This window comes from Ambystoma mexicanum, chromosome 6q, assembly GCF_040938575.1.
Source record: "Ambystoma mexicanum isolate Mex_15411 chromosome 6q, UKY_AmexF1_1, whole genome shotgun sequence".
Taxonomy (NCBI): domain Eukaryota; kingdom Metazoa; phylum Chordata; class Amphibia; order Caudata; family Ambystomatidae; genus Ambystoma; species Ambystoma mexicanum.
Genome location: NC_090937.1, coordinates 1,301,632,748 through 1,301,648,682, shown reverse-complemented (window position 1 = coordinate 1,301,648,682; position 15,935 = coordinate 1,301,632,748). Strand labels below are relative to the sequence as shown.

The following is a 15,935-nucleotide window of genomic DNA, read 5'->3' as shown; positions in this document are numbered from 1 at the left end:
AAAACTTGAAAATGAATAGAACCCACTAGAAACAAAACGGTTGTTCAGCAAATATGTCTGGTTTCAAACAATGCATTACATTTGTGGAAAACCTTCGCCTACACAGTGTTGGCGAACACACCATATAAATGCATCTTGATGATACATTCACCAGCACAGGAACTCAGAAAAATACTTTTGTGCAATACGGGTTTTCTTTCAATGGAGAAAATCGTAATTGTTAAACCTAATTCTCAATTTTAAAATTCTCAATTTTAACTTCCATCTTGTTAATGATATGAAACTAACATGTTTTTTTAAACATGTTTTTATTATCATTTTTAATTGTATGAGAACATTACAACCCCCCACCACCCAACCTGAGTCCCCCCTCCCTCTGATTCCCCAAATCCTTCAGTTGACCAACTGACAATCAACAGCCATTCTTGCCCCTCCCCCCCACACCTCGGATCGGTCCCCACTCCCCCGCCCAGTGTCCTCCCCACAGCCCCTCCCACCGGGTCACCTCTCACATGTATGCTCCCTGCAATGGCCCAAGTCTCCTTGTTCAGGTGCTGCCACTCTTCACGGTTGGCGATCGTTAGGAGAGGTCCATAAATCATGTAAAAGGGTGTTCCAGGCCAACCCTTTGCCTTTGGATCCCTCCTTCCTTTCCAGTGCTTGCACCAACCCTGTTCAGCTTCCACCGCACATTGTGTTGGGAGCGGGCCTCTGGGCTTGGCCAGTAATAGCAGGAAGGCTCCTTTCCTTTGGCTCCGTACCACCCCCCCCATGGACCATCCCCACCAGACACCTTAGGAGAACATTCCACCTGACAACTCGGCATTGTACTAATCTTAATTATTACCCCTTGTCAGTATTCCGCCATTACCAGGCATTCCTAGACCATGTGCCAGAAGCTTGCTGCGTGTTGCCCACATCTCAGGCAGTGGTGCGGATGGTTGGGGTTTATCATGTGCAATTTCTGGGGGGTTAGTTATACCCTGTGTAACATATTAAATTGGATTAGTTCAAATCTGACGTTCCTGGAAACCTTACCCACATTTCTACATATCCTAAGCCAGACCGGGGTCCTCTAGCGTAGCTCCTATGTCGCGTTCACATTTGTCCCTTACCATATGGTGTGGGAGGGTCCTACTGTCTTGCAGTGCCGTATATAGCTTAGAATATTGGATGCCCTTCAGTCCCTGTGTCCAGTATCGCCTGCAGGATGGGAGAGGCGGGAGGTTCATTCCTCTGATATCATGCTCCATTGAACTGATAAAGCGCCTGTCCATCTGGCTTAGTTGAGGAATTGCTCCGTTGGTACCTGGTACCGCTCGGCCCAAACGCTAAAGGGCAGCAGGGTTCTTCCCTCGAAAAAGATCCCACAGGGTAAGGCACTTTCCTGCAATGCACCTGGCGTCACCTATGTTCCCTAGGAACTCTGCTACCTTTGCAGTTGGCTCTCGGGGGGGGGGGAGGGGGGGAGGGGGGCTGGGAGGGGACGCATGCAAGGACTATACCCCACCCCATCTGTAACTTGACCTAGGTCCTCTTCCAGGCTTGCCTGACCACTGCAGTTAGGCAAGAATCCCCTGTTTTCCCCCGTCACCCTCCATAGTGTCTGAAATCCTGAATGGTGCTTCCTTGGCTCCCCCATTAACTGTCAGTCTATCCCCTCCTAACCTCTTCCCCCATCTTGTAGTGTGTTCACCATGGCTGTCGGTTCAGATTGTAACAGGAGGCTCCATCGCTGTATATTCGTCCCCATGCTGTTCTTTTTCAAGTATCCGAAAGAGCCAGTCCCAATGCTTTGACTGCGTCTAGGGAGACGACCGCTAGCTTTGCCTTGTCCCCCCCTGGTCCTCCTCAATGGCATATTGGAGCGGCCGGGGGTTCATTGTGGTATTGCGTCCCCACTGAAACCCGCATTGATCCTGGTGGATCAGGTGAGAGGCTTTCTTAAAGAGCCGGGACGCCAGCACCTTACCCAATATCTTAGTGTCAGTGTTCAATAGCGAGATGGGATGATAGGATCAGCATTGCTGCGGATCCTTCCCGGAATTTCCCTCGTGGATGTGGGGAGCCGCCACTCCTGGAAGGCCTCCTCATAGAGGCTAATTGGTCAGCGTACAGTTTTTAAAGTTCAGCTGGTATGCTATCGCCCCCAGGTCTCTTCCCCTATCCCAGGGCCTCAATAGCCATCATAACTTCCTCCTCCGATATGGGCTCCTCTAGTTTTGTCACCACCTCCTCCCTCAACCGGGGGAGGGAGGCATGTCCCATTACGTCCTCCATACGCTGCACCTTCCGCTCGCTCACATACAGCTGTTTGTAGTACTTCCGGAAGACTGCGTTAACATCTTCTTGCGTCTTAACCAAGTTCCCTGCCTCATCCTCAATGTGTGTAATCGGGTGCCGCCGTTGTTCTGTTTGAGCAACCACGCCAGGAGTTTCCCAGCCTCGAGTCTCCCTACCCATGGATTTTGGCTGTCTAATGTGGAAAGTCATGCTTGCCCAGGTGGTGCCGTGGCTTCCGCTAATTCACCCTGGACCATAAGAGCTCGGCCCCGCACAGTGACCCCGTCGCCATCTCTCCTACTTTCCTGATCCTTTCCTCCTCTGCTTTCAGGGTAGCTAGTAACCTCGACCGGAACCTGTGTGATGTAGCGAAGCATTTACCCCGGATTGTGACTTTGAATGTCTCCCACACTACCCTGTATTCACCCACTGAGCCTTCATTCAGCTCAAAATAATCCATTATGGCCTTCCTAAATTCCTCTGCATAGGCAACATACACCAGGGCCTCGGCCCGCAACTGCCAGCTGGGTATGCTACTTACCCTCCTCCCACAAAACATTGTGGCCTTTAAGGGTGCGTGGCCAGATAGCGTCATACCCATATAGTCGATATCCTGGAACTGGGGGAACTGCTCCCTCCCCAAAGACAGATACAATATCCGCGATGTGTCCCATGCAGGTGGGAGTAGGAGGTAGCCCCTCTCATTGCCCTTACTTCCCCTCCAGAGATGTATTAACTCAAGGTCTGCCAGCGCATGTCCCAAAGACCTAGAGGCCAGAGCGTTGTCACTTTTTCTGGGTTCTGATTAGTCCAGCTGGGACTGGAGCACACCGTTGAAGTTGCCCCCTGAAACCTGGTCAGCGTACCCGTGCCCTCCTATCATGGCCACCACCCCCGGGAAGTATGCGTCATGGTCGGCGTTTGCGGCATAAGAGTTAACAAGGCAGACCGACCTACCTTCCTTCCAACTCCCACACTAGGAGAAGAGTCCTGCGCTCCTGGTTCTGCCTCACCTTGGTGATTTGGAGGGGGGCCCCGCTGGCTGTTCAGGTTAAGACCCCTCTGGCATATGAAGAGTACATCGTCCTGTAGACCTCCCGGGTCCCATGAGGCTTTCACTTTCCCCAGTTCTTCTTTAAGATGTGTATTCTGAAGAAGTTTTATCTGTACCCCCCCCATCTTTTCAGGTATCCCGGAGCTTCTGAAGCCAAGCAGGGCGTTCCAGACCCCTCACGGTCCTGGTTAGGATTGTCACTGACCCCATTGGTCCGACCACTGCCCCTTCCCTCCTCTGTAGAGATCCCATAATCTGCGTTTCACTGAATTAGACCCCCACCCCACCCCGCCTCTCCCACCCCTCCCTTCCCACCCCTCCCCCTGCTCGCGTGCCGTCCTCTGCCACAGTTACTTTGTGTCATGATGCCTACCTCCAAGGAGCCAGGTCCGACCCAGCAACCCCAGAGGCAGGCATCATTCCCCCCACGGAAGTGCCAGCGGGCCCAAGCTGGGGCCCTTTGGACACAGTCCTGGCGCCTTAGGCGCCAGGGTCATGTTAGACCCCTGTCCTGGCGCCTTAGGCGTCAGGCTCATAAAGCTATACATGTGTTCAAGTGTTTTAATGTGCACTTATCTGATGCAGACCATGCTGCTACATCCAGGCCCTCTTGAGGCCTGAATGGAACTACTTTACCTGTAGGACTACTTTCCACCTGGGTGTGGTCGGGGAAGGATACATACATGATCGGTGGAAGGATACATACCTGGAACTTCTTCCAAAGCTATTTAAACCACGCCCGATCAGCAACTCACGCTTCGCGTTGTTCTGCTCCTCGCAGCTGGACGCTCACCGTGTCAGCTCCTGCATCTGGACTTCAGCCACGCCTGTCAGCATCCTGGGTCGCCTGCAAAGGGAGATAAGAGAGAATTGGAGAGAAAGAAGACCTTACCAGCTAAAGCTGCATCACAGAGACATCACACCGACGATCCTGAAAGGGAAGACATCATTTTAAAAGCATTTCGCTTCGATCGCTGCAGCGCTGCATTTCACTCACCTTTCCTGGGCGCCTCCATCTTCAGCAGCGATCATCCGGATCCGCACCCACTTCTCAGAGCCTAGAGAGAAAAAGACAAGAAAACAAGATTTGAAGGAAGGGAATAGGAAAGGCTCAGTTTCCTTCTAAGACTTACCTGTTGGGTTATTCCCATTTCATTTCGGGTCCTGCCGCTTCCTGGCATTCCGGACCCCGGCCCCTACGGGGAAAAAAGACAAGGACATTGAATGAGCGAATGCAAAGACATTACCTGAACGCTCATCCAGAACTTACCTGTCATTTACTGGAACTGCACGTTTCACTTCGGGTCGGCGCCATATCTCCGGCATTCCGAACCCTGGCCCCTAAGGGGAAAAAAGACATAAGCATTAGCGCTTGCTGCAATAAGACAATGAACATTATTATTAAGCTTGAACTTTTGAACTTGCAACAGAGCTCTTACAGCGCCTCACCTGAATAGTCAAGCTTATTTTGAACTCCCATCAAACCTCAATCCAGTGAAGTAACTGGGTTTCAACGCGCCCCTGCATCAGAAACAGGATGGAGAACTCCTCCTTCCAGACCCTAAGGTGAGACTTCACGGGGAATCGTGGAAGGGTACCGTGGAGGGCTGGAAGGGAGTGGGAGGCTTGAGCATTATTCCATCAGTAGGTAATACTCCCTTTTCACGCACAGGGGAATATTCCTGCGAGCCAGAAAAGACCAGAGTAGAGGGGCCCTTCCAGTCCATCTTCAGAGTCCTGCGCTTCACCACTGAAGAAGCATCAGCACTCGAAGCCAGACCTGCGCCTCTGTGGGAATCAGGTGAGCGTGACACTTTGCCCCTCCTAACTTGCAATGATTTGCATACGTCCTTCCCCTGCATCGCCTTCTCTGTGGGCTGTCGAGGCTCTCTTGCTTTATGCTTCCCCCTGAGCCGGGGCTTCAACTTTGGTCCAGCTTTCCTCCACTTCCCACCATTGCCAAGCCTCTTCAGGCAAGTTGCAAAACCATTGTTTTAATCTTGAGGCAGGGGGGCAGGGGATATAGGAGCATGTACCGAATCCTGTTATCCTGCAGGGTTCGTTTGATTTCCTCATTGTGCTGCCATAGGCTTTGAACAAGCTTTATATAGTCAGAAAATATGAGAGCGGACCCCTGTCCTGTGGGTATCGGGCCCGCCGTCTCGCCAGCTGGAGTATTGCATCACTATCCCTGTAATTGAATGTGTGCGATCACTGGCCTAGGGAGGGCACCAGGGAGTACAGGGGGGTCCTTTGCGAGGGACCCGGTTGGTCTGCTCCACCTGAAGAGGCCTTTAGTGCCCAGTTCGTGCTGTAGTCCGTCCTCCAGAAATTGTTCCATGGACTCGTCTTCCCCTTCTGGCAGGCCTATAATACGCATGTTGTTCCTGCGGGGACCGCCCTTCTGTGTCCTCCGCCCGTACCGGTAGCGTTTTTTGTTACCTGCAACAGCTGGGAGACTTGTGCTTGAAGTGTTTGTCTGTCTCTGCTGAGGCTACTTTAGTCTGTCTCCTTCTGCTTCTCTGCCACTTTGTGTAAATCTATGCACAACAGGTTCAGGTCCTTCCCTATGTGTCCGATCTGCTGTTCCGGCGCCATTCTGAAGCTTTGTACCGCTAGGAGAACCTCCGCTATTCGTGCCTCCAGGGTCGCCATCTAGTCCCCCCCCCCCCCCTTTCTGTCGGAGGGGGGTGGGGTTTGCTGTGGCAGAGGTATGCCGACGTGCTGTTGAGGTTGTGAAAGAGTCCATTTTGGGCTGTTTACCTTTGCCTCCCATGATCTATTCTTCCAGCCCCAGAGAGAGCGAGCTGCTGAGGTGACTGGTGGGTTGGCCACCTCTGGTGGGATTGGGCCCTGTCTGTCTCCTGCCTCAGCGGATACTCTTCTTGCTCCGTCCCTTTGCCCCTGATTAGATCGCGGCTGTGAGGCCAGACTTCTGGGAGGTCTAAGGAAGGCATGTTATCAAACAGTGAAGACCGACACAAGTAATCTCAGTTCAAGAGTGTTTATTGAACTTCAATTGTGTTTGAATAATGCCTATCTAATCCTAAATCTAAAGATGGGCACAAGCTACACCATCAAACAATGAACGCAGTCCTAGTAGATTCTGGTCAAAATAAAGGGCTGGACTAATATACCAATTGCCAATCCGTAAGTGGGTAAAGTTCCTACGTATCCTATCTGATAGGATGGGGTAAAGGTGTTACAGGAAAGAGAGGGATACTGCGTCTCACCATCCGGTCTCCCACTCCCAGAGGACCCCTCACCCAGGTGATCCTTTACGCTATTTCACCCCAGGGCCTGGATCCAAAGGTGATGGCCGTGCCCTGGCCACTTGAAAGAGAGATCGGCGGGGACTAGTGGGTGATGCACCTTCAGGTTTCTCACAGAGGGTTCCACTTCCTTGGGGATGTGTTGCGGGAGTCCCTCCCTTTGGTTGGGGCAGCAGAAGGCAGGGGTGGTCTTCAGGTCTGCCTCAGGCCTCCGTCCCTTTGTCGCCGGATGCGTGAGATATTGATGTGGCAAGGATTCTGCACACTGGGTACGACCGCCCTAGGCCTTCTTTCCCTTTTCACCTTGGCCTTGCCCCCATGAAACTGACACCGGTGGAGCCCCTAATAGCGTTGGGCGAGGGGTCCCTCCAGCCGCAATCCAATGCTGGTAATGCACTCTTTCCTGTCCACATCAACTTGGTAGGCCGTTGGGTCTCGGGGTTCCTCCTCTGGCCCTTATGAATGTATGGGAGCATGAACGCTGCTGTCCGGGTTATGTCCAAGGCCTCATCAGCTACAATCTAGCAGGCGTTGTTTGGGGAGTGCAGCGTGCCTCTGAGGCTTCTAGTCTGGTCAGCCCTGTGTGCTGCTCTTTGCCCCTGTTTGGGGAGCCCTGCACCGTGTGTTATAGTAACACCTTGTGTTATGGTATTTCTTTCCCCTCTGCGATGTGGGCACTCTAAAATGGGGAGCACCCCGGGTGGCCGCACAAAGTTCTGGTACAGTCCCACCGTGTGCTCGCCGGTGCCCCTCCTCCCGACAGAGCATTCCCCTCCCTTGGCGGTCTCCGGCCGGGTCCCATCCAACGCTGACGACGTGCCTTTTCACTTCTTGCAGCAGGCTGCCAGCAGTGCGCTCAGGTCCCCAGGCAACGCCCCGTAAGGTGAGGCCAAGGAGAGCTGCCTCCCACCACACTCTCCCCACCACCAGCATGCCACAGTTGTCTGCAGCACCCTGCCTGTGGTGTCATACGCCGCCCCTCCACCGGGAGACTTTGCTGCCTGCTGTTCCACTTGCCGGGTGCCCTGCCCGATGGGCTCCCCCCATCACAGCGCTAACGATGCGCTATTGCCCGCTGGTTGGGTCGCCCCCTCCCTGTTGGAGTCTGGGGCACGTTTCCATGCTCTCCGTTTCGGTGGCCCGGTGCAATCAGTAGCTCATTCCCGGGCTCATTTGGGTAACCCGTCGCAGGACAGTCAGACCACTGTGCCTGCTCCTCCTTCGTGTTAGTCAGTGGGCAGGTGCCATTTTATCAGCCCCTTTCGTGCCTTGTTGATGTTTTTCACCCCAGGAGTAAGTTGAAGGACTGTTCTGGTTGCCATCTGATTCTCTAGTGTTTCCTCTGACACTGCGATTGCTGGGGACTGCTTTTTTGGAGGACTCGGGCTTACAATACATGATAGATTACAGGATGTGCACGGGTGGGAGTAGGAGCTCCGAAGGGATCATGTCTGCATATTTCGCCTGTAGGCTCCTAATATGTTAGGAAAATATGCCCAATTCTTCTGAAGATGGTAATGACCCTGTTGGATGATGAAACTAATTACAGGAAATTGAGAAAAGATCTTTCTAGTGGTATTAAGCAGCAAATTGAAGCCATTACCAGATATGCCCTTGAACAAGATTGGATCACAGATGGAGAAGAGACCTTCCTGAACAGCGGAGTGTAGGATGCCAGTGTTCTATGCGCTCCCTAAGATGCAAAAGGACGCTGAAAACCCTCCCGGGAGAACCATAGTCTCCGGCTGCGGTTCTATCCTTGAACCCATTTGTAAGTTTGATTCCTTCCTCAAGCCTTTGCGCCAACTCACCCCGATGTACCTCAGGGATACTATGTCTGCTATCACCACGTTTGAAGATGCACCTTTGAACATTACCGAGAGCATTGTACACCTGTATCCCACAGGAAGCAGCCCTCAAATTTTTGTGGCACCACCTCACTCACCAAGTGACCCAAAGAAGGGTCCCCGTCAACTTTATCATTGAACTGCTGGAGGTAGCCCTCGCCAAGAATTACTTCACATTTGACAAGACTTTTTACCTCCAGATTAGTGGAACTGTGATGGGGGTGGCGTTTGCCACCAGTCCCGCCCAATATCTACATGGCTGAAATCGAGGAAACCCATGTCCTGAATATGACTAACCCATTCCATAACAACATTAAAATTTGGTGCAGATATATTGATATCCTCTTTATTTGGAAAGAGCCGGCCCAAGAACATCTGGATTTCTACACCTGGCTCAATACTCAATCTGCTGCAATACAATTTACCATCTCCAGCAGTCCTTCTGCCATTAACTTCTTAGACCTTACCATAAAGGTTAAAAATGCCAAACTTAATGTGCACCCTATACAAAAAGGAGACTGATCGAAACACACTACTCCACTACAGGAGCAATCATTCGCAAAACATAAAGGATAACCTTCCATTTGGACAGTTTCACAGATTGAGGAGAAACTGTTCAGAAGTAGAACAATACCGACACCATGCCTTACAATTCGAGTCCAGGCTACTAGCATGCGGCTACCACATAAAGCAGCTGAAAAATACCAGGATGAGGACACTGTACACCCCCCCCCCCCCCCCCCCCTTGAGAAACACTGTTACAACCAAGGACCAGGGCTTCTGGGCAGGACATCATTACATGTGTCGCCATGTTCAGCCCTGACACCAACAGAATCAAGGGTGTATTTAAACCATTTTTGCAGCTAGTACAACAAAGTCTACCTGACAAACCCATCCCGATAATGGCATTTAAACACTCGAAAAACTTCAGTGAATACTTGAAGCACACCAGACTACCAAAGAAGGCCCAGACATCTAGGTTATCGAACCTCGGGGATCTGTCAGGCCACCACCCTGCGGCACCTGCTCAGTTTGCAGGTTCACATGTAAATTGAATTTTCTCAAAATAGCAGGCAAAGATTGGGCCATTCGCCACTTTTCAAATGGATTTATCCCATTGAATGTCCCTGCGAGCTAAGATATGTGGGCCAGACCAAAAGACCAGTGAACAAACTCATTGGAGAACACTGCTCCAGAATCCGCTGTAGGACTCACAGCCCCACTGGTGTCCCATTTCATTGAACACCAACAGAACCAGGATGAATTCAAATGGTGGGTCCTAGATAAAGTGCCGGACAACACCAATACCAGCAATGCATTGAACTATAAGGAAGCTTGGTGGATGGTCGCGCTCCAAACCATCACTATAGGCCTGAACACTCAAACCACCTTGCACAGTCCAGATCTCCCATACGCCTACTCTACCATGAGGGAATGTTCACAGCCTGTAATCACTGCAAGGGACTGCTCCCCCCCCCTGTCCAGAGCCTTTTTCCCATAGTGTGCTATCTGGTCTTCTAACCATGCTTAGTCACATGGCTACTAGCAACATCATTCTACCAATTAGGATCTCTTGAGTGACATTGCTCTTGTGAAGTTATATGCAGTACAAAGACCCCAGTTTCTAACACCACAGCCACTTCATAAAACATCTAAAACTTTCCACTCAAACTCCACCATGAGGGAATGTTTACTGCCGACCATCACTGCGAGGGACTGTCCCTCTGTCCAGAGCCCTTTTTCCATAGTGTGCCATCTGGTCTTTTAACCATGCTTAGATACGTGGTTACTAGCAACATCATTCCACCAATTAGGATCTACCGAGTGGCATTGCTCTTGTGAGGTTATATGCAGCTCAGCGACACAGGTCTCTATACCACGGCCGATTCGTACATCAAACACTTTCGATTTAAACACATCTAGGATGCACCGATGCAGGGAAACTGGAATGGAGGAGAGAGGAGAGAGGAGAGAGGCGGGAGGAGGTGATGCTGAACCGGTTGAGGATAGGGCATGTGGGGCTGAATGATGGTCTGTTTCGAGTGGGGAAGCGTAAATCGAGGGACTGTGCGGGGTGCCTGAGACTGTGGGACATTTTTTGCTTGCGTGTTAGAGGCATGTTGAGGAGAGAGAGTTGATGAGGGTTCGGTTGTCTGCGCTGGGAGTGGCTGAACTGAGTGGGAAGGCTTTGCTGGGAGGAGTCTGGGTGAGAGGCAGGGAGAGGAGCAGTGTGCTACTAGATTTTGTGGGGCAGATTGGGCGGTGGGAGGAGTTATGAGAATGTGAGGGCTGTGTGTAAGATTGGTGGGGTAGGTGCACATCATCCTTTGGGATGGGGAAGTGCCTGCGTGGGTCCGCCCACACATTTGATAATTGGAAAGAAAGAAAGAAAAGGATGCACTAAGGCATGTTTTCGCCACTCTGGTAACACAGCCAGCGCTGTATTAACAACTTAAAAACCGCTTGAACAAATTGCGGTGTTAATGCAGACCTCGCTACTATGGCAACGCACAACAAACACCTTCCCTAATGGTACCGCGCATGTGCATTAGCCATGTGTTTCATTCACTTACTTACTCCCAGTCTCTAGAGAACCGTTCCTCTGCTACGGAGCTGCGTCTGTACTACCAGCGCAAGGAGCAGCACACCTTGCCATGCTCAAGGTAAGCGTTCTTGCAGCCTGCTACACCATCAGCAGTCGTATCAACAGACACAATTCTGTTGCCCTTTCTGTACTTAATAATGTTAGCCCCCGCATTTCCCTCTTTCTCCTTTAGTGCCACTAATCATATCCTTGGCAATAGCACTCGGGCCATGTTGTGCCAATAACATTCCTTTGGAAGTGCCCTGCACGATCACGCGCCATGATACATTTTCTTGGCAGCAGCACATGAGGCTTGATGCACGTCTGACAGCTTTGTGAAACACCACGCACACAGCCATACCCAGCCTAAGGTAAGTGTGTGATTACCAATTCTGGTCACCTTTTTCCCTACTGCCTTCCTCGCTCTTCCCTATGAGCTCACTACCACAAGGCTTACTTCATTCTTGCCTTACTTGCCCAAAGATTGACCCCGGCAACTGGGTCCACCCTGCGTGCCCTGTCCAGCCTGACCGATACCAGCTTGAAGACCATAACCTGATGCATTGTGTTGTCAAATGTTTACCATTCTGCACTTACGGGATCCCCCCTAATGCCGGGACCCGTAGACAAGGTTTGTGCTGTTAATTTAGGAAACTTGGTTTTCCTTTTCCACTGGTGTTCCTACCTATCCATGTAGAACCCTTTGAGGCTTTTAATCTTCTTAACAGTACTTCCAATGGGAGTTCTTACCCACAGGGAGATGCAATCCACGGCCCATAAGAAGGCACCAGAATTTGTGCTGAAAACGTGCAAGGACTTTGCCCACTTCCAGCTACACCTAGGGAACTTTTTCCCAACGTTGACCTAGGATTGGTCACCATTTGACTGCAGCTACACCCTAATTGGGGCTCATTTGAGGACACACATTTTCCTTTGTTTCAAAATACCTCTTTTCTGGTTGCATTAGTACCACCAAGCAAATCATGTATCTGGTTTTGTTTGCAATCATGTGAATTTATGCTATGCACTTCTCACCATTTGAACAATTAAGCATTTAACTGTGGAGTTTTTTTTTTGTTTGTCTAATGTGTTGTCTACTGAACTCAGAATAACTCATTGATGAGAAATGTTGGTTTGTAACTACCTTAATGTCTTATGAACCTTTACTGAAAAACAAGAAATATAGCCAATTGAATAGGGATATCTATCCCCTGGTAGTATGTGGTACAGTCTACTTCATTTTTTTTTTTTTACTGTAAACTTGTTTTTTCTTTAATCTCAGACTAGAGGATGGGTTTGCATGGTGATGTTTCTACACCAATACATTTCTTTATACATTTAAATTAGAATATGACCAACTGAATGTTGGTGGTATCCCTCTTTTCTGTTACACTCCATTTTCAGCCCTGGGTCCTGCCTACCTGGACTGTCCCTTTTTGTTACATCAATTCTTCTGTTTGGAGCATGAGCAGGTAGATCACAACACAGCAGAAACTGACAAAAACTTGATCCTTATATCAGTGTGTGTGGTTTCTTTCTGAAAAACTTAAGAGAAAAACATGTATGTTTCAGAGGCTTTTCTACAAAGCCTGCAATTTCATCTATGTAGATAAAAATCAAAACAAGCGTTCTGGTTTCTGTCAAGTAACCCAACCTTTGCACTGCCCTCTGCTCTAAACTGGCATGTACATTTATGCAGTAAAACAATAAATCTGTCGTATTTACAAGAATTTAATGCGTTTGACTTATCTGGAGGCCTCTGTGCACTAACATTACATGACATTAGATTTGTTTAATGTGGTGTTAGCTTTCGGAATAAAGAGTACACTCGGAAAGAGGATTGATGGAGAAGAAGCGTATGATATTGTTGTTTGGAATTCTCATAAATGAGTAAGCAAGTGCTCTATAAGCTTTGGAGTTTGAATCAGTCAGTAGTTGAAAATGCAGGCATATCTCGAAGATGGACGATGTCAGACTTTTGGATTTCCAGAACATTCACGTTAAGTTATTTACTATTCTACTTGAATTCTGTTGTAAGAAATGCAGTGTCCATGATGTGAATGTAACTTATTCTTGGTATTTCTCTTTTCTAGCATCACAATGCAAACAGCCAGCCTGTTCGATTCAGGGTGTGCCAGCTTATTAATAAGGTCTTGGGGACTCTGCCAGAAAATGCCCAGATAGATGACGATTTGTTTGATCGAATTCATGAAGCCATGCTGATCAGAATAAAAGACAAGGTTCCAAATGTGAGAATCCATGCTGTTTTGGCGTTGGCTAGACTTCAGGATCCAAAGAATGAGGACTGCCCAGTAATTAATGGTATTTTATTTAAATGAAATACATTTGCCAAGTTAACTTGTTAATGGTGCACATGTAACTTTTGTATTCATTGGTTTGGTTCGCTTACTTTTCATGAATTGTCACGTGAGATGTCTTTACCTTTTTTATTTTCTTCAGGAAATATTTATATTTCTGTAAACTACATTCACTGCTTAACTTTGTTCTTGTCGAAGATGGTTCAATATGAAGTAAACATCTGGGTTATGTCTGTGCCTACAATTGTATCTCCATTCTGTTGAAAACTTTAAATTCTTTACCAATACATTGGTCTGCAGGGGCTTTTTAAGAAGGCATGGCATTTTTCACTTGTGTGGCACTGAGCTTACATTTCTTGTACTTCTTGAAAAATGTACTTTTCAATATCGCACATTAAATGTAACAACATTTGACTTGGTTGGGCACGGGTTGCCGTGAAAGAGCATAATCATCATGCATGTGACTACGGGGAGCCCTTTGCCAAAATCCCTGCCAAGGAATAGGATTTAGAACCCCATCCTCTAACAAAGGGTCTGCCGCCTAGGTTGGCAGACGCGGTTTCGTCTACCCCAACAGAGCTTTGGGTTGCTTGCTCTGCTTGGTACACCTCACCTTCATGCATCTCAATGGAGCTGCCCAGCCTATATCACAGAACACCGAAGCTAGGAGAACCATTCAGTATGTTGCAGCAAAAGAGAATTTTACACCTGCACATCTGGACACAAAGCAAAGGCTTCTGGAAATATCGGCATCTCTCCAAAAAGTGCTAGGTTATTTCTATGTTAGTGACTGGGATGTGCTTCTCCCTGTTGCCTTCTGATGTAGCCACTGCCTATCCCACGTTTTGTTGTGTTCCACTTGTGGCCAGTCACCGAGTGGCTTACATATGGGATGTTTTCTGGGCGAGTCTTTGTCACCAGTCGTCTGCAAGTGTAACGCTCACCTTGTATCGCAGGGATGCCTTCTCGACTGGCCGGGATACTCTTCGGTCCCTTCCCCTACCCTGGAGTTCGCGATGTCGAGGGTTGGCTCTAGGAGACAGGAGATGAAGCTTACCTGTTCTTTCCCTGGCGACCCGCCTCCCAGGCTCCCGATTCCCTTGTGGTTCCCCTGGGACGCCTCTCACCTTGATTTCTATAAATGGTGCGCTCACCATTCTGCTGCGCTGGGCAGGGGCACGTCGTCCATGGCACCGTACCGCCGAGTTTCTTCACTGGCGAGGGCCGGAGTCAAGACCGGCTACTACTCCGCACTTTCAGGTAAGTCTTTGTAGATGAAGTTCAGATAATGTCTTTGGTGATGTAAGCACAAATAACCTTCTCCCCTTTTTCATGCAGGTGTTGGAGGCCGAGGCGGAGGCCACAGCTGGGAGTGAAAAGGTAAGATGAAACGCCAAGCGGCGCAGAGAGCGTCCTTGCAAATGGCCAACCTGTGCTATCGAGAAGAATAAACGAGGAGTGGTACTCCAGAAACCACGGGAGCAGAACATGTCTCGGAGAAGATGGCCCTCCTGGCGGACTGGTAAGCTGCTCACACGATGACAGGGATGGAGCCGGAGGAAGATGGTGAGGGTTGGATGGTCTCAGCAGCCGGAGGATTCCGTGGAACAGGTAAGTTGGAAATGCTTGTCTTTTTCTCGCCTTTGCAGGCCAGGATGCTGAGCAGGACCCAGTGAACGTCGCGCTGCTAAAGCAGAATAACTAGATGCTAGACCGCCAAATGCAGTTCTCCAGTGTTCCGCATGGGTGCGGCCATGCTTGTCCATTGCCCATTGAAACCCCATCCTAGCAGGTGTCTCCGATGCCAACAGCGCCAGGACTGGCTCCAAGGGATTCGAGGGGGGCTGAACAGTCTTTAGGGCCCCGTGGACATTCGGTGGGGACAATGTCGTGACAGCACTCCCCCCCCCCCCCCCCCCAAGGCCTCTCTCAAAATGGTCCTCCGACCTGGTCCTGGTTTGGAAGGAAATGTTTGATGGAAACGCTGAAGTAAGCGCGAGGCATGGATGTATTCACTGGGTTCCCATGTCCTGTCCTGTGGTCCATACCCCTTCCAATCCACAAGGTAGTAGAGTTTAGTCCTTACATACTTCGAGTCCAGAATGTCCTCCACCTCGTATTCCCCTTGAACGATGACAGGCTCAGGTGGGCTAGTTATTCGGGTACCCGGCTTGACTGGTTTCAGGAGAGATGCATGGAATACTGGGTGTATTCGCATGTGGGCTGGTAGGGTCAACTTCACTGCGGCGGGGTTAATTATGGCCTCCACAGGGTATGGTCCCAAAAACCGCGGGTGAAACGTTTCACTTTCCTTTTATTGGTATGTGCTTGGAGGCTAGCCACACCATATCTCCAACCTGGTAGACACGGGCCTTGGAGCGAAGCTGGACCGCACACCTTTTCTGGCGTGCCTTAGCTTGTTCTAGATGCTCTTGTGCTTTAGTGAAGGCCTGAGTGATGGTTGAATGCAGGGTCTTGACAGCCGGCATTTCCAGGGTTGAGGGGGCGTCTAATTCAGAAGTGCGTGGGTGTCTCCCATACACTGTAAAGAATGGCGTTTGTCCTGTACTATGTAGA

General features: G+C 49.8%; 1 protein-coding gene across 2 annotated transcripts in view; it reads left to right on the top strand.

Annotated features, from left to right (window-relative positions):
- The window catches only part of NCAPG (non-SMC condensin I complex subunit G), an 859,779-nt gene that overhangs the window by 61,070 nt on the left and 782,774 nt on the right, over window positions 1-15,935 (top strand). For both annotated transcript variants that reach the window (XM_069631905.1, XM_069631906.1), the window contains exon 4: window positions 13,134-13,362. In XM_069631905.1, the coding sequence (XP_069488006.1) occupies window positions 13,134-13,362 (229 nt within the window). The remainder of the gene's footprint in view (window positions 1-13,133; window positions 13,363-15,935) is intronic.